This window comes from Pelophylax lessonae (genome assembly GCF_965119305.1).
Source record: "Pelophylax lessonae genome assembly, chromosome: 7".
NCBI lineage: Eukaryota > Metazoa > Chordata > Amphibia > Anura > Ranidae > Pelophylax > Pelophylax lessonae.
In genome coordinates, this window is record NC_138774.1 from 78,534,138 (window position 1) to 78,561,819 (window position 27,682).

Below are 27,682 nucleotides of genomic sequence, written 5' to 3' on the forward strand. Positions count from 1 at the left end.
GCTCCCTTTCCCTCAGTTAGATGTATAATTGCATGTTTGACCATGTCGTGGGTATTTTATTTTTTTCTATTTCGCATTTTTATCAAACTACAAAAAAAAAAAAAAAAGGAAATTGAGCCAAATGCAATGCTTCCAGGATAAACCAGTATTTTGTCTGTACTTGCAGGGCCAAAAAATAAAAAGCAAAAACATTGAAATGTAACATTTTGCAGAACGATGCTGCATTTATTTTGGTTTTCCCCTGACAGTATTGTCCAACACTGCATTGCTTAGGCCATACTTCCCACACATCTGATGTAGCACGACGACACTTTACTCCATTTCCAGACATCAAGGTACATGTCATAAAATAAAGATGACAGCCACTGAAATTTTTCAATTAAATCACATGAGCAAAAAGTTGCTTATGCTACCTTTGAAAGTATAGTAAAAAGGAACAAAACCATGTTCAAAACATTTTATTAAACATGTGCTAAAAACAAGGCGCACACAACCAAACACGTAAAAAAAAAAAAAAAAATTCAAAAAATAAAAACTAGCACAAGAAGCTCAACTTGTACTAAACAGGAACTGCAGGAAGGGAATTATCTTGCCAAGTCTTGATGTTACGATGCATGCTGGGCAGTAGAGAAGCACAGCTTCAAGGTGTATGGGTATGGCCCATCTGAAAGTAGAAAGGACAAAAAAAGGAGTCACATTAATTCCTCACATGTAAAGCTATTAAACAAGTTTTGCTATGCAAATTGAATAAGTCACAACAGTTGAAGAGCCTTCGTTGACGGATACAATTTGCTTTGAGCTGATTTTGAACTCCTATACAAAATCACGCCTTTAGAAATTTAACCCAGAATGTCTGGATTAATGGCATAACTAGATTAATGGGCCCACAATGCCAATACAGCTGTATAAGCCCATTTGTCTTAATGAAGCAAGGCTTTATGAGGATGAGTGCTACCAATAAAAATGGTCAGTTTATGGCAGTAATGGGCTAACGGAACAACCCTCCCCCAATTCAATAGTTTTCCCTTCTTAAAATTACAAGCCATTTACATGTTCTCCCATCCATAAACACATAAACCTCAAGTACTTACTAGGATTCTTCATCTGGAAGTGATTCAGGAGGCCGAGTGTTTCAAGGGCATCGCTCTTCGATTCCCATTCAAGCAAGCCAGAGGAGCTCCTGTCACCTACAGGAGGTAGTAAAAGCAAACCTTTACAAAAAACATCTCAAAACTCTGGCTAACATGATCATTTCCATAGCATAACTGATTAATATTTAAAAAGGATAAGATAAGTTCGGGTGGAACATGATCCCAAAGGTCATTGTAGGGTGGAACATGCAACATGTTCCCACTGCTGCAGCTGCTCCCCTCTTGCCCCTTTGCTTGTAACAGCAGCAAGGGGAGAAATTTCCCCATACTAGTGGTCACTTTTGAAAACCGTGTGGCTGTGGGGGGGGCTCCACCCACACGGCTGCATCATACATTCTCAAGAGTTCTGTCTATGAATGAACTACAAGTCCCCATATTTCTTGTGGCTGTTGGCTTGTAGTTCATGGAGTCTTACTGATGGTGTGAAACTGCCTGGTCATACAATGTACGAGCAGAAAGCTCACAGCGTGCAGAGACCTGCATGGCATCTGATCCGCTGATCGTTGGTGCAATGCTTTTCCAGGCTCAAAAAAAAAAAAAAAAAAAATTTCCATACATTCATGGCTAAAAATATTGCCACCCCTGCATTGTCAGATAATGCACCAAGTCGCCCAGAAAATTGTTGCAATTACAAATGCATAGGCATTCCTAGGTTTAGGTCTTTTGTTTGTAGGACAAAAAAAAAAAAAAAAATTGAGGATTCGAGAGTTGTGTAAGAGCATGGACAATCCTAAAGGTTACAAGTCCATCTCCAGAGAATAGTGTTCCTGTGTCCACAACATTTTCAAGAAGTTTGCAGTCCATGGTACAGTCCCTGGATGTAGCCCCCCCCCCCCCAAAAAAATAAATAATTAAAATAGATCAGAGGCTGTAACGAAGGATTGTTCAAATTGGTGGATAAAGAACATCAATCAACTTCCATATTCAAGCTGACCTTCAGGCACAGGGCACAACTGTCAGCTCGCACTATGTCGCCATCTGAATGAAAAGGGACGCTATGATAGGAGTATAGTAAAGGGAGAGTGACCAGCGCTATGGACTAAGCATATGAGAGGGCAAATAGATAAATAAAAGGTGTGAGCTGCCACCAATCAACCCTTAAGTGCAAGGGTGAAAATGGAATATATGTGGCGATTGGTATCGGCGCTACCTTACAATATAAAAACGTGATCTCCCCAAAGTGTGGGTGAAAAGATATAAAGGTGTCACCAAAAAAATTTTTTTGTGAGTAGATTTCTTAAGTTAAATAAAATAAACAATCCGTGTATTTATTGAAATTCAACTGAAAAACAAATGTAGTGATACATGTGCATAATACATATTACAAGCGGCTCCAGTTGACGTCCCTCTGACGAAACGCGTAGGGCGGAGTCTAGAACGCGCAACGTCCCTTCCGGTTGTCGGCCGCGGAAGCATCCCGGCGCGGACTGTTTTTTCTACTCTGATCCAGATCATCTTAATAGTGAGTGTACTGCGCCTTTTTTGCCACTATTGTATGGATTATCTATTCACTATGGGGCCCTCTCTCGGTATAAGCATTTAGGGCACCAGACCACCGGCTCGGAAGTGCTCCCCCAATACGGAGAAGAGACCCCCCCCATACAGCTGCACAGGTCGTATTGCAGACGCCACCTAGTGGACAACTTGAACTCTGCACAGTAGCTTTTGCTTATTTTTTAGCACATGTGTGGCACATATATCAGGGAAGCACACACCTGATATAACACTTGTGGTTGTGGTCATTTTGAACTCTGCACAGTAGCACCTGTTTACTTTCATTACTTGTGTGGCACACATATCAGGAAAAGTATATACCTGATTTAACACTTGTGGTTGTGGGAACACCCCCCCCCCCCCAATTTATTTTATCTTTTTTTCACCATTGTAATATGTATTATGCACATGTATCACTACATTTGTTTTTCAATTGAATTTCAATAAATACACGGATTGTTTATTTTATTTAACTTAAGAAATCTACTCACAAAAAAAATTTTTTTGGTGACACCTTTATATCTTTTCACCCACACTTTGGGGAGATCACGGTTTTATATTGTAAGGTAGCGCCGATACCAATCGCCACATAATATATGCTATGATAGGAGACCCAGGAGGACCCCACTCCTGACACAAATCTAAAAAAAAAAAAAAAAAAAAAGTTTGCCAAAAACTTACCTGAGGAAGTGGACATCCTTTTGGGAGTTTGTGCTGTGGACAGACGAAACAAAATTACAGCTTTTTGGTAATTCTGTTATTAAAAAAAAAAAAAAGGCGTGGCCTTTAAAGAAAATACAGTCCCTACAGTCAAACATTATGGAGGTTCACTGATGTTTTGGGGTTGCTTTGCTGCTTCAGGCACTGGATGTCTTGACCGTGAGCATGGCATTATAAAATCTGACAACTAACAAAGAATTCTGGGGAGCAACGTAGGGCACAGTGTCAGAAAGTGGGTCTCTGTCAGAGGTCATGGGTCTTACAGCAGGACAAAGAACCAAAAAAAAAAAAGACACCCAGAAATGGTTTAGGGCAAAGCGCTGGAGAGTACTGAACTAGCCAATAGATCTAAAATCCCATAGAGCACCTGTGGAGCATTCTCAAAAACAGCAGTTGGGACAAGGGAAACCTTCCAAATCTGAGAGACCTGAAGCAGTTAGCAAAGGAGTGGTGTAAAATCCCAGTAGAGATGTAAAACCTATCGATGGCTCCAGACAGCAATTTAAGTTATTTTACCAAATATTAAATTGAGGGTGGCAATAATTTTGTCCAGTCCATTTTTGGAGTTTTGCATGGAAAGTGTCAGATATGGCTGTTTCTTCATTTTGTGTGTCATACCAACAATAAAACAAAACATGAGAATGCAACAATTTTCTGGTCAAAGTGGTGCATTGTCTGCATTAAAAAAGTAAACATCCTTGAAACTAATCTTTGAACCCCTTGATCTCTGGAAGATTTACCACCCCCTGCTTTAATGAAAGACCATTTTTGCAAATCGGCACTACGTTACTTTAGCTGACAATTGCGCACCCCCTATCCATAAGCTGAGCCTTATATCTAGGTTATACAGTCGGCAAGCGGTTAAAGTTTGCAGTTCAACAGCACAAAGCAGGGCAGCAGAACTATGGGGTTTATTTTCTAAAGCTGGAGTGAAAAATCAGGCTCAATTCTGAAAAGAAACCAATCAGCTTTCAGGTTTTATTGCCAAACTGAACAAGCTAAGTTTAGAAGCAGATTGGCTACCACGCACAGCTGCACCAAACTGAGTGCACCACTTTCACACTTTCAGTAGATCTACCCCGGTGGCTGGTATAAAAGAAACGTTGTGGTAAGGTCATGCTGCCCCATCCATAGCTGACCGCAGACTTCTGCTACTTTACATTGTGTAGAAAGTAAAGTTTGTTATTACACAAGACTTACTTTTGCCAGAAAACACTTTAACAGAAGATGGTTTCTTCAAACCCAGTTCTTCGCAGATCTAAAAAGGACAAAAGAACAGTTTAAGCTGACTGAAAACCAAAATTTAAAGCAACCCTGTAGAGATTAAAATACACACAATACTGCATCAAGGTCAGAATCTACCATCACCATGTCCAGCTTAAAGGGATTGTAAAGTCTTGCTTTTTTTTTCCCCTCTCACAAAAACACACCACACAACCCACACGTTATACTTACTGGTAAGCAAGCTTGGATCCTCCTCTTGGGTCCCTCTACGGTGCTCCTTGCTCTCCTCCCTCCTGTTGGGTGACCCCCACAGTAAGCAGCTAGCTTTTGGGGAACCCAAGCTGAGTCACAGCTTCATGTGTCCATTCAGACATGGAGCTGCAGCATGCCACACCCCTTTTTTCTCATTGACTGACTACAGCGGGAGCCAAATTGCACGGCGCTGCTGTCTCAGCTCAAAGAGGGGGGTCCCATGCAAACGAGACACTACTGCAACATTGCTGAAAGTACATGGGTTTAGGAAAGTATTTGGGGGGCTGCTGCACAGGCTTTTTATCTTAATGCATAGAATGCATTAAGAAAAAAACATTCTGCCTTTACAATCAAACTCGTACAAATACCCCTTGACAAGTAAAACTTGTCAACAATTTAAAGCAGAATCGGTCCCAAACAGAACTTAACCCTCAGTACTGGCACACTTCCTAAAGTTTCTCCACTAAACAAGACCATTTACATTAGAAGCACTCCATTACCCAGATCAGAGGCTCTTGGCAACCTGTGGACGCAGAGTACTCTTACCTCCGGTGAGACCCTTAATGATCTCTTCCATAGAAGCACAGAACAAACCGTCTCCTGCAAAGGAAAGGTCAGTCAGCACTTTTTTGTAAGCCTGGTCAGCCAATCAGTACTTCAACCATATCATGCGGCAAAGGGTCACCGCATTCACAGATACTCTGCAAGCCAAAAGGGGCCGCATCCAAAAAGATGCATCGCAGATATACTGTAGCCCCTGTATCAACTGATCCGCCAGCTCAGGATGTTGAACCCCTTCCAGATCCTGGCAAAGGAGCTTTGCCCATTCCGTTAGGGACTTGGAAACCAAGGTGACAGCAAACACAGGCCTCAATATTGAACCCGCCACGGTGACGAGATATTGGACCAGGCTGCTTTTGCAGGGCCATATTAACTTAACACAGGGAAGAAACAAGACAGACCCAGAGGGTCCTGCAGCTCCTGAGAGTTGGTCAGGTGGCGATACCTGCTCCAGGGACTCAATGGTTAAAAATCTGAGGCTGCCCTTAAATGCAATGGGGAAAAAAGCCCCCATCTAAGTTAATCGCCAGTGGCACACTCGCACTTCCCTCCAGCCCATCACCAATGACACCCCATACACCACAATAGCCATACACCCCGAGCAGGGGACAACCATGAGGGAAGGAAGGGCTTGTGTTCCCCAGCATTTCCACGGAGGAGGAGGGGGGTGGCTATGTGTCCTCACGAGGTGGGGCCATGTGGCGGCCACCCTATCGCTGGTCAGACTGGGAAGGCCGTAAGGATCTAGGATATCCAGTGCGTCAACCAGGTCTGGCAGATTGTAGTTCTCACAGGAACAGAAAAAAAAAAAAAAAAAAAAAAAAAAAAAAAAACACACACACACACACGCCAGGACCGCAGACCCCAGCATGGAACCAGGTCCTTACTCCTGACTAGGCAGAAAAAAACTGAAGTCCTATAGCGGAATTGGGAAGTATACCCCTAGGACTGCTGTAGGGGCGTAGTCACGTTTTGTTTCCACCTAGTCCTACTTCTATGGAGAGCAGCATAAAAGATATGGAGCTGTGTACGTCAATGAATGAAAGAAATTTTTGAGCTTCCTGAAACCCAATGTATATCACCATTAAGATTGTGAATGCGAATTTCTGAGCTCTGACCAATTCAGTGCTATATTGCTTTGCACAATGTCATCAGTCTGCTTATAGGAGAGCTCAGAGATCCTCTGCTGTATCGCTCATTAACAACCCAATGGGCAATTTATACAGCAGCCAGATGGGAAGCTACTAATAAAGGGGCCAAGTTTGCTGAACTATGACCATGGAGGATGGAAAGACTTACCCAAGCTCTACCCTTAATAGCCAAAGTCCATGAGCTGGGCAACAGTGCTCTGGCCAGGGAGTTAAACTAGGACAATAGCAGATCCTTGTCAAGTAAAGCCAGCAGCAGGGAGTGCCCTTTCAAAATAAATCATTTCCTACATAGAGACAATGCTTATGTAAGCATGGTCTTTATTTTGAAAGAGCACTCCGAGCTGCCAGCTTTACTTGACAAGGATGTCCATGCAGGATGCTTTCAGCTACAAAAAGAACATTTGAGTGGGGAGAGAATAAGGACCTTAATTTGTGGAAAAAGTTTTTGCCTGCACACAGATTTGCATGAAGTGCCAATTTAACATCTTGAAGTCACCTAGGAGTAGAATTACTAAAACTGGTGCAGCTGTGCATGAAAGCCGCAATCAGCTTCTAACCTTAGCTTGTTCAATTAAGCCTTGGCAATAAAACCTGGAAGCGGATTGGTTTCTATGCAGTAAGGAGCCTGAGTTTGCACACTCCAGCTTTAGTAAATAAACACCTAGCTCCATGAGACAGCCTTCTACTAATATTCCAATATTTTAAAAAAGCCAGAAAGTTAAAGACTAGGAATAAAAGTTCCTTACCTCAAAGAAGTTCTGGTCGGTCACCTCTGGAAGAGCATTGAAGAAATGCAACACATTGCTAGGCTGCTGAATGCGATTCTTTGCAGCTTGTTCTGCAGAAGTGAAGCGGTTGTTTCTGGAGCCATTAAACACCTTAAAACTGCAGGATCCATCCTCCAAGCCATAGGACTGACCAGGCACAATAGACTGCTGCTTTGATACACTAGAAGATTTAAGAGGCTGCTAAAGTTAACTCTTACATGGTTAGGGAACAAAGCAAACAAAATGGTCTTTTATAAAATGGTAGCTTACCACACACTAAGCTTCTGCCCAAACATATAATTGTTGTTCAGATGGGCAATTGCCCTGTCAACCGCATATCCATCACCCATTTCCACCATACAGGCCCCAGGCTTGCTCTTCATGAACTTGACCTAAAAAAGATCATAGCATATTAAACGGAACCCTGTAGCTGATGTACCCCAGTAGTCTTCTCCAGACATATTCAGCATACCTTCTCTACATTGCCATACAAACAGAATACATTGAACACTCTGTCACAATTCATTTTGCTGGGGTCGAGACCATACACCATTAACACTGGACTATCAGCATTTGGACCATATTCTGGAGGGGGTGGTGGAGGGTGGCCATACTGCGGACCATAGCGCCCTGGACCTCTCCGGGGAGCTCCAACAGGAGGAGGACCCATCCTGCGTCCTTCATAATGTGGGGGTGGAGGGCCATATGCATCGTCATAGTGTCCATGGTATCCACCATGAGGACCACCACCTGCAAGGAAATATAATAAAGTTTTTATGAAGTTTAGAGAGCGTTTACATCACTATCAAGACAGGATAACCAGTCAGTTTATGGTAAGGGAGCCCAAAGAGGAACCAAAAGCACTCCCACACACATTGTACAATACAAAGATTCTCAACCAGTGGCACATGCACCCCCAGGGGCACTTCTGGTTAATTTATGAGAATTTGGAATATGCCATCCAGATTGGATTTCCTTACCATACTCTGCAGGGTGGTCTCCCAACAACGGTGGGTTCCTCTGGCGTTTGTTAGGGTTACCTCCAGCATCAACTAAAATATTTGAAAATAAAGGAGCAATGAGTACCCTATTGAGTGCCACGTCAAATCCCCACTGTCTAAATCAAAGAAAGTGACAGTACAGCCCCCTCCCCAATATACTGATTTAAAAAAGAGCTGTGTATCAAGGCTTAAGTACTCTATATTACTAGACAGCCAAATTCTTATGCGGTTCCCATACTATACCACCACCACCCCAAGCTACAAACACCATACCACGCTATGCAACAAATAGCCCTTGATACACAGATCCACCCATTTAGCCTCCCCCCACCCCAAAATCAAAACACCAACCCTTACTGAGCACAAGACATGTCATTGGAAAGATTGAGCACAAAAATTGATAAAAGAATTTTACTTACTGCCGAGTCCCATTGACAAAAACATTTCTGCATTTCTCTTACCATTGGGTACCTCATATGTGCGTAAGCAGAGCTCTGAAAGGTGCCGCCCCGCCATGCACACGTAGCGACCCTGCATCACATGATTTCAGTCATGAGTTACATCGAAGGGCAAAGACAACGCAACAATTGGCATTCTGTAAAAGGATCACATGTTGCTATCATGTTTCTCCATGTTCTGTGTGCTCCATGTGCTTTGTGTGGTCTCTTGTGGTGATGCTGCTAGCTGGTGTCTGACCCCGTCACACGTCCTGTATCTTGTCGGGGGTGTGAGCTTATGTTCGCCTCTTCTGGACTTGGTTGAGGTGAGTAGAAACTGTTTGTTGTATGGAGAGTTTTTGAGGATCGCGTTGTGTTAATGTTGTAGCATGTCCCGTCCTTGCCTGCCATGGCGTGTGCCGACCCACTTCTGTGCCCATTACATGACTGTGTTCACTGTGAAAATACACTGCTATGGCATGTGGCACTCAAGTTCACTGTACTTCTAAAAAGATGTCTGTTGTAATGTTGAGATCATTCTCTGTACTTGTCATGCCTGCAGCGTGTTGGGGAGCATTTCTGTGCTTGTGACGTGTTGAAGCCCCAGATTCAGCGACTTGTTCTTGGATCACCATGTGATGTTCTTCGTGTGTGACCTCTGCAGAAGGCCTGGTAAACTCTGCGATGCATGTCTCCGTGCTGACTCACTACACTGTGTGTTTATTTAACAATGTGCAGATGGGGGCCTGTCAGTCCTGGACCACAAGAGGGAGCTGGAAAAAAACTTCCCACTAGAGGGAGGCTTCAAATAACCAACACCACCACCTCTTGGGTCAGCTGGAGACAATGCCCTCATGACAGGCAGCACTGAACTGGCCCCTGCACATACATTCTAGTATGTACCTTGGAAAAGAAATGTGTTAGCTTTGCTCATGTAATGCCACCGTTTGCTCTAGGGAGAACTGTCTGGTGCTTAATTCAAAAAAGAAATAAATGTAGTCCTTCAGACAGGGCAATTGTTATCTGAACTTGACTGCACCAGACAGTATGCTGTAGGTGCCCTTATCGACAGGCAATATACTTAAGCCGTCTGATTTGCTTTGGTAAAGCAACAAAGTTTGATATCCAAGAGACAAGTCGGTGGCATTACAAAGTGTGACGTGCCAGTCTGGTGCATTTTATCAGACTAGTGAAGAAAGCATGTATAGATAGACATATATAGGACGAGTTATTACCTTGTCCACTCAATGCTGGGTTAGTGTAGTCCCAAGTGTCCTGGTCATTTTTAAAGACATTCAGTCTGGTAGGCTTATAAAAGAAAACAAAGTTAGCTAGCACCAAGGTTTTAACCCAATGTAAATATTTAACTATGTTATGACAATCCTACCCCCCCCCCAACATCAATGCAACCATGCATTCCCCACTTTCCTTATCCAAGCATGATGTGTCAATTACTTGGCAATGGGTCAATGTTACCAACAAGGGTAATTTACCACGTGGACCAAGCAGCTGAGCTTAGCAATTTTTGCATCAGAACTTGAAAAATCCTCAGTGCAATTGGATAAATCTAACTCTGGCATGGAGGTGTATAATGCCTCCCTTCACCTCAGCATCCAGCTGCCAATAGTCACGTCCTGCTGACAACAGCACACCTTTCACTAAGCTTCGAGCATGCACAAATCAGTCTGATTTAAGAGATCCGATCCCTTATAACACCCCAAAATGTGGTCTGCAATGATAACACATTGGTGGCCAACAGCCTATTTTAAGAAGCAGCTTGGTATTCTTAATGCATCATGAAAGAATAGATTTCATTGACCCAGGCCTACTAAACTTGAAATGTGTCTAGGAGTGGCATCCAAACAGGTCCCAATTAACTTTTCTTACCCAATTTATCTCTGGCCAGAAAAAACAATGCAAATAGGACAGAAAATTGTGATCTACTTACCTTAGCATATTCAATCTTTAGTGTGCAGCATCCAGAATAGATGTCAGCCCCATTAAGGGAGGCCTTAGCACGTTGAGCACTCTGAACAGAGTCGAATGTGCATAGAGTAAAGGAAAAGACAAGTTGCCAAAAAAAAAAACGTTTCCTCTTGTATTTACATTTGCCAATTCACTCATCTGCATAGCAGTAGTAATGTCTGCTCTGTAAGAGCTTTACATGTTCCATACAACCAAAGTATTGCAGCATAAATGGTAAAGACCAATCTAACTGCCAAGAGTCACTGAAATGTCTCTGCAACACATTAAGTTTGACAGGAGTGTGTAATTATATAGTGCTGACCAGTATCATCCCACAAGCATAAAAAGGTCAGCATGAATTGATACTGCCCAGTGTTTACCCATCTATGAAGAGAATGTGGTGAAAACCACAGTTCAATAGTAGGAGCCATCCAACGTAAAATCAGTTACATTTTTAAAGTAAATACTTTAATTTACTAAGAAACCCAGATGTGTTCCCTTAGGAGTTCCTTAACCACTTGACCTCCAGAAGGTTTACCCCGCTTCATGACTAGGCCATTTTTTGCGATACAGCACTGTGTTAACTGACAACTGCGTGGTCATGTGACATTGAACCCAAATAAAATTGATGTCCCCCCCCCCCCCCCCAAATATAGCTTCCTTTTGGTGGCATCTCTGCGGTTTGTATTTTTTTGCGCAATAAAAAAAATCCAAACAAAACCAATTTCTTCATTAATTTAGGCCAAAGTGTATTCTGCTACATTTTTTACCAAAAATATCACAAGCAGCATATATTGATTGGTTTGCGCAAAAGCTATAGAATCTACAAAACTATGGGATATTGCAGCGGACAAATCTGACACTTGCCACTCTTTGGGGACCAGTGCGAGGCAAAGATCAATGTTACTGCTTTGCAGGAAGACAGGATCAATACTTTTCCCTTCTGACAGGACAACAATCTGCCTTGTTTACATAGTTGTCGCTCTGCCTGTGTCATTGCTGGGTGGCTGTGGAGCAGATTGAAAGAAGGGGGGGTTCATGCCCCAGAACCAGAAATGTCATGTGCTAGGTACGGGATCTGGCACAAAGCAGCCACCCTGCCACAGTAAATGTACAGTGGGCAATCCGCAAGTTACATTTTTACAATGCAGAATATAGAAGCTCTTACATCAGAGCAAAAAGTGAACAATGACATCAGTAACTTCAATGAGCAGCCAAACTCATGTCCTACAAAGCTTACAATTGAAAGCTGCCAGTAGTCATCTAAAGCGGTGTTTCAGCCTCCCCCTCCAAAAATTAAAAGTCAGCAGCTACACATACTGTAGCTGCTGACTTATTAGGACAATCACCTGTCCTGAGTCCAACAATGTCAGCACTGCAGCCATGTTTCCATCAGCTGTCGGGTGCTGCCATTGCCGTTGAGGGAACCTGGCAGTGAAGCCTTACGGCTTCACGGGCGGGTCCCTAATGCGTGAAAGCAAATGAGCAGAAGTTCCACTTTTGGGTGGAACTCTGCTTTCAGAACAGACAGGAAGTCAGATGTCAGTTTGTTGGGAAATTGCACTTCCCACCATACCACAATTTTAAAAACGTATTCGGACATAAGCTCCTGAACTTGAAAGTATTTATCAATTAAAGTTTTATCAGCTTTGTGAAGACACTAGGTGCAAAGTGAACGACGCATTTACTGAGCAGATTACATTAAAAGGATATTCCACCATAGCTTGGACACCATTCTTCCTGAAGATCACAATCCGCTGGACTGGTCCACATGGATTACAGATCGTGTAGAGCACATCCTATTGGGGAAGAAAGACGCTGTATTAATGCTAGTTAAATAGAGCGCTACACTACAAAAAAAGACAACTTCGTAGACCTAAAGAGGAGAGAGAAAAAAAAAAAAAAAAAAAAGAAGACTATGGCAAAACAAAAAATGGGAAAGACCGTTTCTTAACTTACTGTAGTGATTGAATAGATTGGGTTCAAGATGGTGAACAAAAGGATGTTGTTGACTCCTCTAGAATCATCTCCTGTATCCACGGGGCGAGATATCTTCTGACTGGTGGAGTAATTAATAAAGGCAGGATGACCACCCACATAGATCTGGTTGTCTGCAGCGTAGTTTACAGCATTGCAAGCTCCTAGAATGTCCTCAAACTCTACCAGCGCCTGCCTCTTCTTCGGCATCACCACCACATAGCTTTAAGAAAACAGAATCATACTTTAGTGAGATGAGAAAAAAAAAAAGGCTATTAAATGCCCAGCCCATGCCTAAGCCAACATTTTTACAAGTCTGTAAATTTAAAGTGATGCTAAAAGGATTTTTTTTTGTTTAAAAAAAAAAAAAAATAAATGTCATAACCATCTGCTCTATGTAATGGTTTTGCTCAGAACAGCCCCAATTCTCCTCTTAGGGGTACTCCTGACACTGTTGGTCCTGAGTGCCCCCATAGCAAGCCACTTGCTTTGGGGCATCCGTGCTGTCACAATCCTGATCCAGTCTGTGTCCACTGCCTCCTGTAACTGCCTTCTTTACCAGTTACAGGGAGAGAGCTGCTCTCAGGCACAACACTGAATCAAGAGAATATATTTTATATATATATATATATATATATATATATATATATATATATATATATATATATATATATATATATATATATATATATATATATATATATATATATATACCCACACACACACACACACACACCTGTGCTCATAAGTTTACATACTCTGGCAAAATTTATGATTTCTTGGCCATTTTTCAGAGAATATGAATAACACAAATCTTTTCTTTCACTCATGGTTAATGTTTGGCTGAAGCCATTTAATTATCAATCAACTGTTTATTCTTTAAAATCGTAAAACAGAAACTACCCAAACGGCACTGATCAAAAAGTTTATATACCATGCTGACTTTGGCCTGATAACATGCACACAAGTTTACACAAAGGGGTTTGAATGGCTATTAAAAGTAACCATCCTCACCTGTGATCTGTTTGCTTGTAATTAGTGTGTGTGTGTGTATAAAAGGTCAATGAGTTTCTGGACTCCTGACAGACCCTTGCATCTTTCATCCAGTGCTGCACTGACGTTTCTGGATTCTGAGTCACGGGGAAAGCAAAATAATTGTCAAAGGATCTGTGGGAAAAAGGTAGTTGAACTGTATAGAACAGGAAAGGGATATAACAATATATCCAAGGAATTGAGAATGCCAATCAGTGTTCAAAATCGAATCAAGTGAAAAATGAGGGGCTCTGTTGAAACCAAACCACAGTCAGGTAGACCAATTAAAATTTCAACCACAACTGCCAGGACAATTGTTCGGGATGCAAAGAAAAACCCACAAATAACTTCAGGTGAAATACAGGACTCTCTGAAAACCATGTGGTGTGGCTGTTTCAAGATGCACAATAAAAAGGCACTTGAAGAAAGATGGGCTGCATGGTCGAGTCACCAGAAGAAAGCCATTACTACGCAAATGCAACCAAGTATCCTGCTTACAATACGCCAAACAGCACAGAGATGATCCTCAAACTCTCTGGCACAGTCATTTGGAGTGATGAGACCAAAATTGAGCTTTTTGGGCACAACCATAAACGCTACATTAGGAGAAGAGTCAACAAGGCCTATGATGAAAGGTACACCATTCCTACTGTGAAACACGGAGGTGGATCGCTGATGTTTTGAGGATGTGTGAGCTACAAAAGGCACAGGAAATTTGGTCAGAATTGATGGCAAGATGAATGCAGTATGTTATCAAAAAATACTGGAGGAAAATTTGTATTCATCGGCCCGGAAACTGCACATGAGGCGTACTTGGACATTCCAACATGACAATGATCCTAAACACAAGGCCAAGTCAGCCCGTCATTGGCTACAGCAGAATAAAGTGAAGGTTCTGGAATGGCCATCTCAGTCTCCTGACCTCAATATCATTGAGCCACTCTGGGGAGATCCCAAAAGTGCAGTTCATGCAAGACAGCCCAAGAATTTACAGGAACTGGAGGCTTTTTGCCAGGAAGAATGGGCAGCTTTACCATCTGAGAAGATAAAGAGCCTCATCCACAAATACCACAAAAGACTTCAAGCTGTCATTGATGTTAAAGGGGGCAATACACAGTATTAAGAACTGGGGTATGTAAACTTGATCAGGGTCATTTTAGGTAGTTTCTGTTGTCATTATGATTCAAAAAGAGTAAACACAGTTGATTGATAATAAATGGCTTCAGTCAAATACTAACCATGAGTGAAAGAAAAGTTTGTGTTATTCATATCCTCTGAAAAATGGCCAAAAAAAACAAATTCTGCCAGGGTATGTAAACTTATGAGCACAACTGTAAAGGGGTGGAGCTGCAGAATTCTCTTTTTTAACCCTAGTGCATTCTTTCAGCATTAAAAAAACAAACCCCTGTGCCCCCCCAATCTACCTTTATAACCACTTAAAAGGTTAATCCAAGAAGAGGTTTCACTGCTGCAACAGCATTAATCCTCACCTTTTAAGTAACTTGACAGTTCTCTCCTGGACCCAAGTACATACAGTGGATCACAACAAAAACATCCAATATTTGAACAGCAAGAAGTCCACTACCTAGAATAGTCATCAAGCATCCACTTAATGTGGTTCTAAAGCCTTAACCACAGTCCAATCATAGTAGAGAGCAGGCTGAGCTCCCTAGTTTGGTCAGTTTTAATGGGAAAGAAGAGGGACTGGCAGGAACACCAGGGTTTTTAAACAAAAGGAAGCAAAAAAAAAAGAATATTTTTTCATGCAAGTACATTATACAGCAGGCACATATCAGGAATATGAGATGTTTGGGTAATATCTCTCCTCCACCTGACCTATATTTTGGATAGAGGGTTCTCACTCGTCAGTTTTTTTGTAATCTGTGTGCCATTGGGTGGAGGGGATTTTTCATAGCCAACAAGTAGTGAGGCGGGATATCCCTCCAAAGTGTGGGAATCTCACTTTTAATCAAGGTAAACAGGATAAAGAGGGCGAGTTTCTCCAAAAAGGGCATAGCAATAAAACCCAACAAGAGTGCCTATTCCTCTCCAAAACTAAAACATTTTTGCCTTTAGTAACACTTTGTTACCACATCCATATTGAGGGTGCATTATGAAGCATGCTCACATGGACCTGGGGCTTGGGCAACAGTCTGCAGGAGGCTGTTCCATTGTCCCCTGTAATGCACAGATTATGGTTACATCGCCCTGCAATCTTTAATGCAAACTTAGTACTGTGGGTGCATTTATTACATTTGACCATAAATGTACCAGGAAAGCCACAAACGAATTGAGTGAACATTTTTTGGTGCAAACTATTCATGCCTTTGCCCAAGAAGGTGGTTAAAAAGTCAGTGAACCAAAATCTCTGCTAGAACCATCAAAGTTGTCCACATTCTTTTAGGGTGACTTTACTGACAAAGCTGAATGCCGTATGCACAAATGCTGCACACCAGCACGTGGCACTTAAACTGAGGTTCTACACCATGAAATCCTCAAACTACGGCCCTCCAGCTGTTGCGGAACTACAGATCCAATGAGGCACTGTAAACTGACAGGCATGACAGGAATTGTAGCTGACGAACTGGAGGGCCATAGTTTGAACACCCCTGTTTACAGTGGGCGACAGTCTTAGAACAACCCTCTGGAAAGCAAGGCACACAAAAGAACAGCACCCTATAGGAAGCAGAGGCTGTATTTCAAGGGTTCAGAGGTGTTAGAATATGGTGTGGATGAAGGTTTTACAAGCAGCAATGTATCATACACACATTAACACAAGCTTTTTCTATGCATTTTCCACCAAGTAGTGGAAAACCCTACCAGGAACATGAGTTTCTTCACTCAGCAGAAACAGTGAAAGACCATGCCAGCAGCCATTTCACGGACATACCTTATAGTTCCAAACTCCTGAAGTGCCTCTGCAAGATCAGCTTCTACCACACCATCGACTAGTCCCCTCACGTGGACCACCGGGGAAGCCGGGGTCTTGTGAGGGTCCTCATAGCCTTCCTGAAAAACAAAAAGGGGCAGAATAAGATTCAATGGGGGAAAAAAAAGTGCAGCAGGACAACTCTGGGAGGAGGGTAAATGCAGCAAAGACCGCTTTTTTACTTCTAGCGCTGTTTCAAGACTGAGGTTAAGAATCGCACTACATTGTTTTTGTTTATTGTACTTCGTTTTAATTCCTAAAAGGTGAAAATGAAGCTGCATTGCTGAACCAGAAACCAGTCCCCTGGCTACTTATGCAATGTGACATGTGTGCAAACTATAGGAGATGCTCTACAGAGATAAGGATAAGTCCACCCCAAAAAAATCCCCTTCAGCCATAGATCTTCACTTTCCAACACTAACCTATCTAGCCCTGTAAATCTAGCCCTGTAAAGAAGAAAAAAAAAAAAAAACACATCAGTATTCTTTTGAAGCCGATCCGATCCTGTGCTGAGCTGGCGGTCATGGCTTAGCTGTGGAGGCAGGGGACATTGCAGACAACGGAAGCCCCATAGTAACTATGGGTGAGGTCACTTATAGGGATCAACCGATTATCAGAGGCTGAGATGAACTTTTTTTTGAAGTATCAGTATCTGTTAAACGTGCCGATATTGCTTCAAGTGGTTGTACCAGAGTGATGCCAGCTACAGGCATCACCCTGGTACAGGGGCTCTCTTGTAACAACAACCGATGAGGCTAATTAGCCGCTCAGCTGTTATTACAGGAAGCGGCTAAACTAAAGACCCGAACACAGCTCTGATTGGGTCTCTGATGTAGTGACCCAGAAGCGATGTCATGACATCACTATCGGTTACTGGACACTTAAGGCATACAGAAAAAAAAAAAGCCAAACTTGGCGCTTTGAATGGTTTTAAGTGCAAAAGGAGGGGTTTAGGGGTCTTATACCCTAGATCCCTCCATAAAGAGTACCTGTCACTGCCTATTACTGTCAAGGGATTTTTACATTCCTTGGGACAGCAAAAAAAAAAAAAAAAAAAAATGTACAGAATATCAGCCTGGAGCGTGGCCAGAAAAATCGGTTATTGGGCCTGTAAAAATGATATCAGTCGATCCCTAGTCACGTCCCATTAATTTCACAGCTGTTGTCGGCTGTGTCCTCTGCTGAACTTCCGTCGATGGAGACCGGATCAGCTTCAAAAAAGGTAAGGTAAAGTAAAGGTAACACCGATTCCTACTTTACAGGGCTAGATGTGTTCGAACTTGGAGATCTATAGATGCAGAAATTTTAGTTTTAGGGTGGAACTATCCTTTAACAATGCAAACATAAAAATGTGTTTGCAACAGTTCACCCAGCTTTTCCTGTAACCATAGACTTCAGCAGCTGGAAAACTGTCTGAATTCTCACTCAGAAGCAGTAAGGCTCCTTTCACACGGTCCGCATTCCATTGCGGACCGTTCTCTGCTCAGTGGGGATCAATCCGCGATCCCCACTGAGCAGGCGGATGACAGCTCTGTGTGCTGAGAGGGAGATGTCAGAGCCCTGCTGCTCTCTATGGGGGAATCGGATGAGAGCGGTCCGCCTGTCCACTCATCCGATCCCCTGGACGGATGGAAAATAGGATTTCCATCCGGCCGGATTTCACGGACAGGATCGGATGTGGATGGCAGCGGACATGTCTCCGCTGCCCCATAGGCATGCATGGAGGATCTGATCAGATCTGCCTAAAAAACTGACAGGATCTGATCATTCGTGTGAAAGGACCTTTAGTGCCGGTTCACACTTGTGCGGCTGCGGAGATCGCATGTAATTCGGAGAGCACTGCGCCTTCATTACATGCAATCTCATGTGCGGTGCGAATTTCAGCCATACACGTTGTATGGCTGAATTTGCACTGCATCCGCACCAAAGACTCACAGGGGGCATTTTTTGAGCCGCATCAAAATCAGATCGCACAGTGGTTCACACTAGTGCGATCCGATTCTGTGCATACTTGCAGATCGCACTGCGATATGCAATCAAACTGGGGGTGTTAAATTTTAATTAACACCCCCTGCGTATCGCATATGGCAGTGTGAACTGCCAGAGGTGCAGATGCGGGAACAAGCTGCATATTCGCAGCGTCCCGCATGGCACAAGTGTGAACCGAGCCTAAGGTCCGGTTCACACTTATGCGAGTGCGGGAAGGCTGCGAATTCGCAGCCTGATCCCGCATCGCACACGCACCCCCGGCAGTTCACACTGCCATATGCGATACGCTGGGGGTGTCAATGTAATCTTAACGACACCCTCAGTTTAATCGCATATCGCAGTGCGATCGTGCAGTTCGCACAGGATCGGATCGCACAAGTGTGAACCGCTGTGCGATCCGATCCTGATGCGGCTGCAAAAAAGGGTCCCTGTGCGTGTTTGGTGCGGCTGCAGTGCGAATTTAGCCATGCAAACTGTATGGCTAAACTCGCACCGCACAGCCGATCGCATGTAATGTCGGAGCAGTGCGCTCCGACATGACATGCGAACCCCGCACACGCACAAGTGTGAACCGGGGCTAAATCAAAAAAATAGTTTTTAGTGCACAATTAGAAGAAGAAAAAGTTAGGATTCAAATCTACAAATCAGAGTGAAGAGAAAGAAAAGGAGAAAAAAAAAAACCCCCACACACGACCAGTTTCACACATTGGGATCATTTGTAAAACTCAACATACCCACAAAGACCACACAATAAGGGCTCATTCACAAAGCGGCAACAAAATGAAGCTGCTTGTACAGGCATTTTATTTCTCTGCCTAAAAGCTTGAAGGTTTTTTTTTTTTTTTAAATCCCAAACCTTCCCCTCAGCTCACTTTTTTGGTGCATTTTTGAGCGTCTTTGGGCTTTTTTTTTTATGCGTATTTTGAACACTTAGGCGTCTTTTCCGCTCAAAAGCTTCTCTCCAAAATGTGGGTTTGGTGAGGGTTTCTTTTCTGCCTGAAAAATGGCAAGAGCCATAGTCCAGTCTAAGAGGGGGGTTTCCAGGCAGAAAAACATGGACTCAAGCCTGCAGGAGCCGCTTCTTTCAGCTGCTGTGTACTGTACACGAGCCACAAAAGTGTATGAGCTTCCTGGTAGTTTACTCATGCAGAAAGAAAAAAAAAGGCTGCAATGTTTCAGTTGAGCCAAAGAAACTGATATTGGTTGTTGGGCCGTTTTCACACTGCTGATTTAATGTTATGAGGCCTCTGCAGGATCTGAACTAGCCCATCATTAACCCCTTTCATGACCAAGGGTGACAAAATGTAAGCGTTTGTAAAACTGTATGCATCATTGTAACTACTTAGTGTATCCAGGTGAATTCTACCTCTGCCCCCCAAACACAAATTAGAATTTCATTCGGTGGTACATTTTCTCCTGATTTTTCTCTATCAAAAGAATACTGGCCCAAAATACATCTTTTCACAATTTAGCTGTATATTTCTTGCTATCATAACCAAAGAACAAAAAAAAAAAAAATAAATTCTGCTGATCGCAGTGATTCCACATAGTACAGCCTAGAAACGCGAGGGTTTTTTTTTTTTTTAAATCCTACCCAAAAAACACAAGTCCCTTTTCGCACTATTGCGATGCGGGAACACTGCGAATATATTGCGTGCTCCCGCATGGCATCCGCAGGACAGACAGTCCACACTACCATATACGATACGCTGGGGGTGTCAATTCAAAGTTGACAACCCCACATCAGATCGCATACCGCAGTGCGATCCTGACGGTTCGCACATGAATCGGACCGCACTAGTGTGAATCACCATGCGATCCGATTCTGCTGCGGATTAAAAAAAAAAAAGGGTCATGTGCGTGTTTAGTGCGATTGCGGTGCGAATTCAGCCTTACAAACTGTATTGCTGAATTTGCACCGCACAGACATAGCATTTCATTTTAGGAGCAGCGCGCTCCAAATCATATGCGATGTCTGTCATCGCAATAGTGTGAACCGCCACTAAATCCTACCTTCAATATACTGACCCTGACCTCTACCCCAACGCTGACCTACAACAAACATTGAGACTCTGTTCACATGTAGGCTTTTCTGCTCTAGGATCAGCTCTCAAAACGCCCAACAAGACAAATCCTATTCATTTCAATGGCCCCTGTTCACATCTGAGCGTTTTGACACTGAGCAAAACGCCCAATGCTCAAAATAGTACAGGAGCTTCTTTTTGGGCAGATTACAGGCGTTTTCCATTGGTCTCTATTCAATCTAAAAAACGCCTGCACAAAAAACGCCTGTAAATCGCGGTAAAAAAAAAAAAAACGCGTGAAAACGCTACGCAGGTGTGAATGTAGCCTGAGTCTAGCTTTGTTTTGTTTACATCTTTCTCCCTTGGCAAGCAGAGAGATACAAGTCATCTCTCCAAGGGGAAAAAAAAAAAAAACCATGGACGGCCTGCCATGACTGATAGCCAATCAGAGGCTATCGGGGGCAGGGAGTCCCTGTCCAATCTTTTAGTGTGAGACTCAAGAGCTTCCAGCACGAACACAAGAACACATATGCCAGGTTTAAAGCCCACCTCCTGACGCAGCCTGCGTATCACCAAAAGGTTAACTGTATTCTCCTACATTGAAGCATCAAAGTCATCACTGACTGGGTACCCCCTTGAAGATCACACTTCTATTTTACAGAAAATAGATTAAGGAAAGTGCAATTAGAAAAGCGCCTATGCCTCTAACAGAAAAAAAAAAACCCAGATGGCTTTAATAGAGATGCACTGTAACTTCAGCTCCTGAAACATATCGGCCAAAAATGGTGACTTTAGCATTTTTGCTGATAATGCCGCTGAATCCGCACACAATTTTACTGTGCTTCTGGTGTTTAGGTCATGTGACCGAAAAACAAAAACAGGTTTGTTATTGAAGCATTCTCAATGCATTTCATACAAGGAGGTGCATTTTTGGCACCAAAAATGCAGCAAGGAATATTTTTAACACCATAATGGAAGTGCAATGGACCAGTGTGAAGACATGCATAGAATTTAAAATGCATTTTTCTTGAGCTTATAAGATGCTCAATAGTGGCCAACAATTCATATTCATTTAAATTCATGATCTTAATTAAAAAGTCAAAAATGTAATACAATTCTATAAAAAAAAAAAAAAACGGATAAATCTGACTTCGTTTCAGCCAAGTGCATACTAAATTTTCGGTACCAAAATGGATTTGGGTGCACCTCTAAAACTAAAAGCTAAAATTATACTATGGGCAGACCCCACATTCAAAGGAGAAAATACAGAAAATCGTTGGACAACACTAACATTCGATGCAATCCTTGGTAAAACCTAGCATCTAATTGTGTAGGGGAGATCAAATACTTACAGCAGCTACATCATCTCCTCAACACTGCTGGCTGGATTGGCAAAGCCGGCCATACAAGGACCAATATTCGCTGGTTCAACAGGGGGACCAGCAGAATTTCGATCCAAGTATGGGCAAACCCTGGTTGTACAATGTACACAAGTTGATCCAACAATCGATTTGTGTACAACCAGCCTGTCTGTTTTTTCCCCTGAATGATTAGTGCCATCGGCTATAGCCAGCAACAAATAGTTTTGCCAGTGGTCAAGGCTACCCACCAGCAGAACACAATATAGCTGTGGGAGGGATTCCCCCATCAACACTGTTGATGGGGAGAAGCAAGCAATCTCATTTCCTTCACCTCAATGGGGAAAAGAAAGCAATCTTATTTCCTTCACCTCGATGGGGAGAAGCAAGCAATCTTATTTCCTTCACCTCGATGGGGAGAAGCAAGCAATCTCATTTCCTTCACCTCAATGGGGAAAAGAAAGCAATCTTATTTCCTTCACCTCGATGGGGAGAAGCAAGCAATCTTATTTCCTTCACCTCGATGGGGAGAAGCAAGCAATCTTATTTCCTTCACCTCGATGGGGAGAAGCAAGCAATCTTATTTCCTTCACCTCGATGGGGAGAAGCAAGCAATCTTATTTCCTTCACCTCGATGGGGAGAAGCAAGCAATCTTATTTCCTTCACCTCGATGGAGAAAAGCAAGCAATCTTATTTCCTTCACCTCGATGGGGAGAAGCAAGCAATCTTATTTCCTTCACCTCGATGGGGAGAAGCAAGCAATCTTATTTCCTTCACCTCGATGGGGAGAAGCAAGCAATCTTATTTCCTTCACCTCGATGGGGAGAAGCAAGCAATCTTATTTCCTTCACCTCGATGGGGAGAAGCAAGCAATCTTATTTCCTTCACCTCGATGGGGAGAAGCAAGCAATCTTATTTCCTTCACCTCGATGGAGAAAAGCAAGCAATCTTATTTCCTTCACCTCGATGGGGAGAAGCAAGCAATCTTATTTCCTTCACCTCGATGGGGAGAAGCAAGCAATCTTATTTCCTTCACCTCGATGGGGAAAAGCAAGCAATCTTATTTCCTTCACCTCGATGGGGAAAAGCAAGCAATCTTATTTCCTTCACCTCAATGGGGAGAAGCAAGCAATCTTATTTCCTTCACCTCGATGGGGAGAAGCAAGCAATCTTATTTCCTTCACCTCGATGGGGAAAAGAAAGCAATCTTATTTCCTTCACCTCAAGCAAGCAATCTTATTTCCTTCACCTCAATGGGGAGAAGCAAGCAATCTTATTTCCTTCACCTCAATGGGGAGAAGCAAGCAATCTTATTTCCTTCACCTCGATGGGGAGAAGCAAGCAATCTTATTTCCTTCACCTCGATGGGGAAAAGCAAGCAATCTTATTTCCTTCACCTCGATGGGGAGAAGCAAGCAATCTTATTTCCTTCACCTTGATGGGGAGAAGCAAGCAATCTTATTCCCTCACCTCAATGGGGAGAAGCAAGCAATCTTATTTCCTTCAACTCGATGGGGAGAAGCAAGCAATCTTATTTCCTTCACCTTGATGGGGAGAAGCAAGCAATCTTATTTCCTTCACCTCGATGGGGAAAAGAAAGCAATCTTATTTCCTTCACCTCAAGCAAGCAATCTTATTTCCTTCACCTCAATGGGGAGAAGCAAGCAATCTTATTTCCTTCACCTTGATGGGGAGAAGCAAGCAATCTTATTTCCTTCACCTCGATGGGGAAAAGCAAGCAATCTTATTTCCTTCACCTCGATGGGGAGAAGCAAGCAATCTTATTTCCTTCACCTTGATGGGGAGAAGCAAGCAATCTTATTTCCTTCACCTCAATGGGGAGAAGCAAGCAATCTTATTTCCTTCAATTTGATGGGGAGAAGCAAGCAATCTTATTTCCTTCACCTCGATGGGGAGAAGCAAGCAATCTTATTTCCTTCACCTCGATGGGGAGAAGCAAGCAATCTTATTTCCTTCACCTCAATGGGGAGAAGCAAGCAATCTTATTTCCTTCACCTCGATGGGGAAAAGCAAGCAATCTTATTTCCTTCACCTCGATGGGGAAAAGCAAGCAATCTTATTTCCTTCACCTCGATGGGGAAAAGCAAGCAATCTTATTTCCTTCACCTCGATGGGGAGAAGCAAGCAATCTTATTTCCTTCACCTCGATGGGGAAAAGTAAGCAATCTTATTTCCTTCACCTCGATGGGGGAAAGTAAGCAATCTTATTTCCTTCAACCAGAGGTGGAGAAAAAAAAAAAAAAAAAAACTTGCATAATGTATGGCTTAAATGTACAGCCTGCCTAAGATCAATATTCAGATACACTGAGAACCAGCAGCTGCCACTGGGCAATTCCACTCAGGGATCAATTAGATTGCCATTGCCCTCCCCCCCCCTTCCCCCCAATGTATGGGAGTGAAGGAGATTTCCACAAGACCTGCACAGCTGAGTCAACAATGCACATTGAGTATGCACAGATCATTCAATAGCCAGGAGGTACGTGCACAAACCTTACACCATCTGTTTATAAACCAGGCAGTTTCTCTGCAGAACTAAACTAGCCTCAGTCCCAAGTGTGACTGAAGTAAAAAACGTTCCAACAAACCCAGGCAATACAGATTACATCACTGCATTGTGGGGAATGGGATATGCACAATTCATGGGATTGACTTCCATTTTACAACAATCCAATGCACCTAGGCAGTGCAGCTTACCATGGTGCAATACTCATATGTGAGTGAGATGTGCATTGTGCGACGTCTTGTAAAAATACTGCATGCCCAAAAACAAACCCACACACCTTGCGATGTGCTGGCTGCCTATTCACTGCAGCTGAACAGTTTTCTATATGAATTCCGTGCAAATCTCAGTTTCAGGTTCCAAGGTGTCTGTCCTATATTATGAATGGCTGCCTCAGAGCTCAAGTTTTGTACTTCGCACAATTACTTGCCTCTCCATTAACTTGCATGCCTTTGCCTAAATCAAATGCTCAAGCTTAAGAAAAAAAAAAAAAAAATACATGTACAAACCCACAAATACATGCTCCAAAATCACTTCTGTTAAAGTGTGAATGAGTGCATTAGGTTCCCACATGAACTGATTAAAGTGGTTTGTGTATAAGGTTTCATTTTTAGCCAATGGAAAGCTAGAGGCCAAAACAGTGTGAAACACGTGTTACAAACGTTCCTCACACCGAAGACCAAATGTGCACTTCTATTCCACTACAAGATTCAGGTTCACATGACAATGCTCAGGGCTGAGCACAATCACTTCAAATCTCAGGTGTAAACCATGGCAAAGGCCGGGTCCAGTTTTTCATCAGCCCTGACCTCCTCCCGTGTCTTCCCATAACTACTGGGGTACCAATTATTACTCCCAAACAATCTGCTATGCCTTCTGAGAACAATATCCATCAGCCCTGACCATCCTCCCTCCCGCATTCCTCTCAGGACTGTGGTGCCAGTCCTGCTATTAGGCCCGCTATCACTGCTGTGCCCCGTGAGGCATTGACCATCACCCCTGACTATCCTGCTGTGCCCCCCTGAGGCCTAGGGTACCAATTCTACATCTGGAGCACAGTGGCATCGATCACCCCCCCCCCCCCAACCACCCTCCTACTCTGAGGACTGGGGCACGGATCAAAACCCCTTAACGCCCTCCTAAGGACTGGGGCATGGGTCATGCCCCCTGGACGCCCTCCTACCCTGTCTGAGAACGGAGGCACTGATCAACCCCCCCTGACCCGTGCCTCAGTTCTCAGATAGGGTAGGAGGGTGATCTGTACCTCGGTCCTCGGGGGGGGGGGGGTGATCCGTGCCTCTGTTCTCAGACCGGGTAGGGGGGTGATCGTCCCGTCCCCCTTGAGGTACCAATCATCCCCCCTGACCACCCTGTCTAAGAACTGAGACACAGATCATCCCCCCCTGAGGACCCTCCTACCTTGCCTGAGAACCGAGGCATGGATTATCCCCCCTGAAGGACCAAGGTACCGCATCCCCCGACCACCCCCCTACCCTGTCTGAGAACAGAGGTGCCGATCACCCCCCCCCTCCCTCCGACCACCCTGTCTGAGAACTGGGGCACTGATCAGCCTCCATGGGAGGCTCCTGTGTCCCCCTAAGGTAATTATCTCCCCCCACACCAGGTCCCTCCTGTGCCCTCTGAGGTAATATTTTCCCTCCTGTGCACCCCGAGGAAGGGGGCATCAAACACCCTCCCCCCCCCCCCACCAATAACCCTCCTACACCTGAGGAATAGGGCACCGATCCTACCCCCCTGTGCACCGGTCACCCCCCTGAGAAATAGGGCACCGATCCTACCCCCCCCCCCTGAGAAATAGGGCACCGATCCTACCCCCCTGTGCACCGGTCACCCCCCTGAGAAATAGGGCACCGATCCTACCCCCCCCCTGAGAAATAGGGCACCGATCCTACCCCCCTGTGCACCGGTCACCCCCCTGAGAAATAGGGCACCGATCCTACCCCCCCCCCTGAGAAATAGGGCACCGATCCTACCCCCCTGTGCACCGGTCACCCCCCTGAGAAATAGGGCACCGATCCTACCCCCCCCCCCTCTGCACCGGTCACCCCCCCTAAGGAATGGGGCACCGATCCTACCCCCCCCCCCCTCTGCACCGGTCACCCCCCTGAGAAACAGGGCACCGATCCTACCCCCCTTTGCCCCGGTCCCCCCCCCCCTAAGGAATGGGGCACCGATCCTAACCCCCCTCTCTGTGCACCGGTCACCCCCCCTGAGAAATAGGGCCACAAGCCTACCCCTCCCTGTGCACCGATCAACCCCCGTGAACCTGCAGATCGGGAGCCACTCAGATGAGTGGTGGCCGGCTGTCCCCTCTAAACACCCGGATGGTGATAGTAGCAGAGCCCGCGCTGGTGCAGCCATTCATTCCCTCCCCAGGTATGTGTAGAGGTGATGGGGGGGGACACATACAGTGTGTGAGAGGATACTAATAAGTCCCTGCAAGGCCTTCTATTGTGCAGAGAACTGCAACCCCCACCTGGACAAAAGGCACGCAGTGCATGCTGGGATTCGTAGTCCTCCCTCCCCCCACGAGTCCTCCATACAATGCACACTAGAGCTCTCGCACTTTCCGCGCGTCTCCCACGCTTACCACGCTGGCTGCCACGTTGTCGTCTATCCCGTCAGTCTTCTGCCTCTTCGGGGCTCGTCCGCCCTCCGTCCCGTAATAAGCTGACCTTCCTCCCACTGCTGCAGCTGCCGCCATCTTCAGAGATCCGCCGGGACTGAGAATCCTGTAACATGGCGCCTGGGCAAAAAAACCCTCCATACCCCGCCTACTTACTCCATTCCGATAGGTCCGCGGCAACACTGGTCCCTGAAGACTTATTCCTATTGGTTTGCTATGGCAGACGACTCCGATATCCGAACAAATCACATCAAAGAAAGCGAGAAGAGGCGGGCTGGAAAAGTTCGCGATTGTATTGGGGGAAGCGGACGCCAATCTCAGGCACGCCTGTTCTGGGATTGGTTGTCTTCTACTAAAGCCAGAAGGCGTGAGGAGGTGACGAGCCGCCATCTTGTTCGTTGTTAGCGTATAATGGCGCCTCATTCATTCGATGTGTGGTTCAGTACCTGACGATGCAGGGCCCATATTTATAAATTGGCTG

At 44.3% G+C, this 27,682-nt stretch overlaps 1 protein-coding gene across 2 annotated transcripts; it reads right to left on the reverse strand.

Moving 5' to 3' along the window:
• Positions 1-443: 443 nt before the first annotated feature.
• On the reverse strand, positions 444-27,318 carry HNRNPL (heterogeneous nuclear ribonucleoprotein L). Of its 2 annotated transcripts, XM_082263722.1 has the most exons (13): positions 27,166-27,317; positions 16,623-16,741; positions 12,683-12,923; positions 12,435-12,522; positions 10,707-10,801; positions 9,994-10,066; positions 8,301-8,372; positions 7,793-8,070; positions 7,591-7,712; positions 7,300-7,501; positions 4,566-4,623; positions 1,092-1,187; positions 444-664 (listed from the first exon to the last, which is right to left on the reverse strand). In XM_082263722.1, exons 1-13 carry the CDS (start codon positions 27,277-27,279, stop codon positions 606-608), a joined length of 1,617 nt encoding a protein of 538 aa, XP_082119848.1. In that variant the 5' UTR covers positions 27,280-27,317; the 3' UTR covers positions 444-605. The 2 variants fall into 2 exon arrangements, with proteins under 2 accessions (XP_082119848.1, XP_082119849.1); XM_082263723.1 differs by lacking the exon at positions 8,301-8,372 and having other exon boundaries at positions 27,166-27,318.
• Positions 27,319-27,682: the final 364 nt, after the last annotated feature.

What these genes read in the sequence shown, in the direction of transcription:
- HNRNPL (XM_082263722.1), bottom strand. Translation starts at nt 27,279, where the DNA reads ATGGCGGCAGCTGCAGCAGTGGGAGGAAGGTCAGCTTATTACGGGACG. An exon ending in ACAACGTGGCAGCCAGCGTG is followed by an intron (nt 16,742 to 27,165) that starts GTAAGCGTGGGA and finishes TTTGTTTTTCAG; the next exon opens with GAAGGCTATGAGGACCCTCA. An exon ending in TAAAGATTGAATATGCTAAG is followed by an intron (nt 10,067 to 10,706) that starts GTAAGTAGATCA and finishes TTCTTTTATAAG; the next exon opens with CCTACCAGACTGAATGTCTT.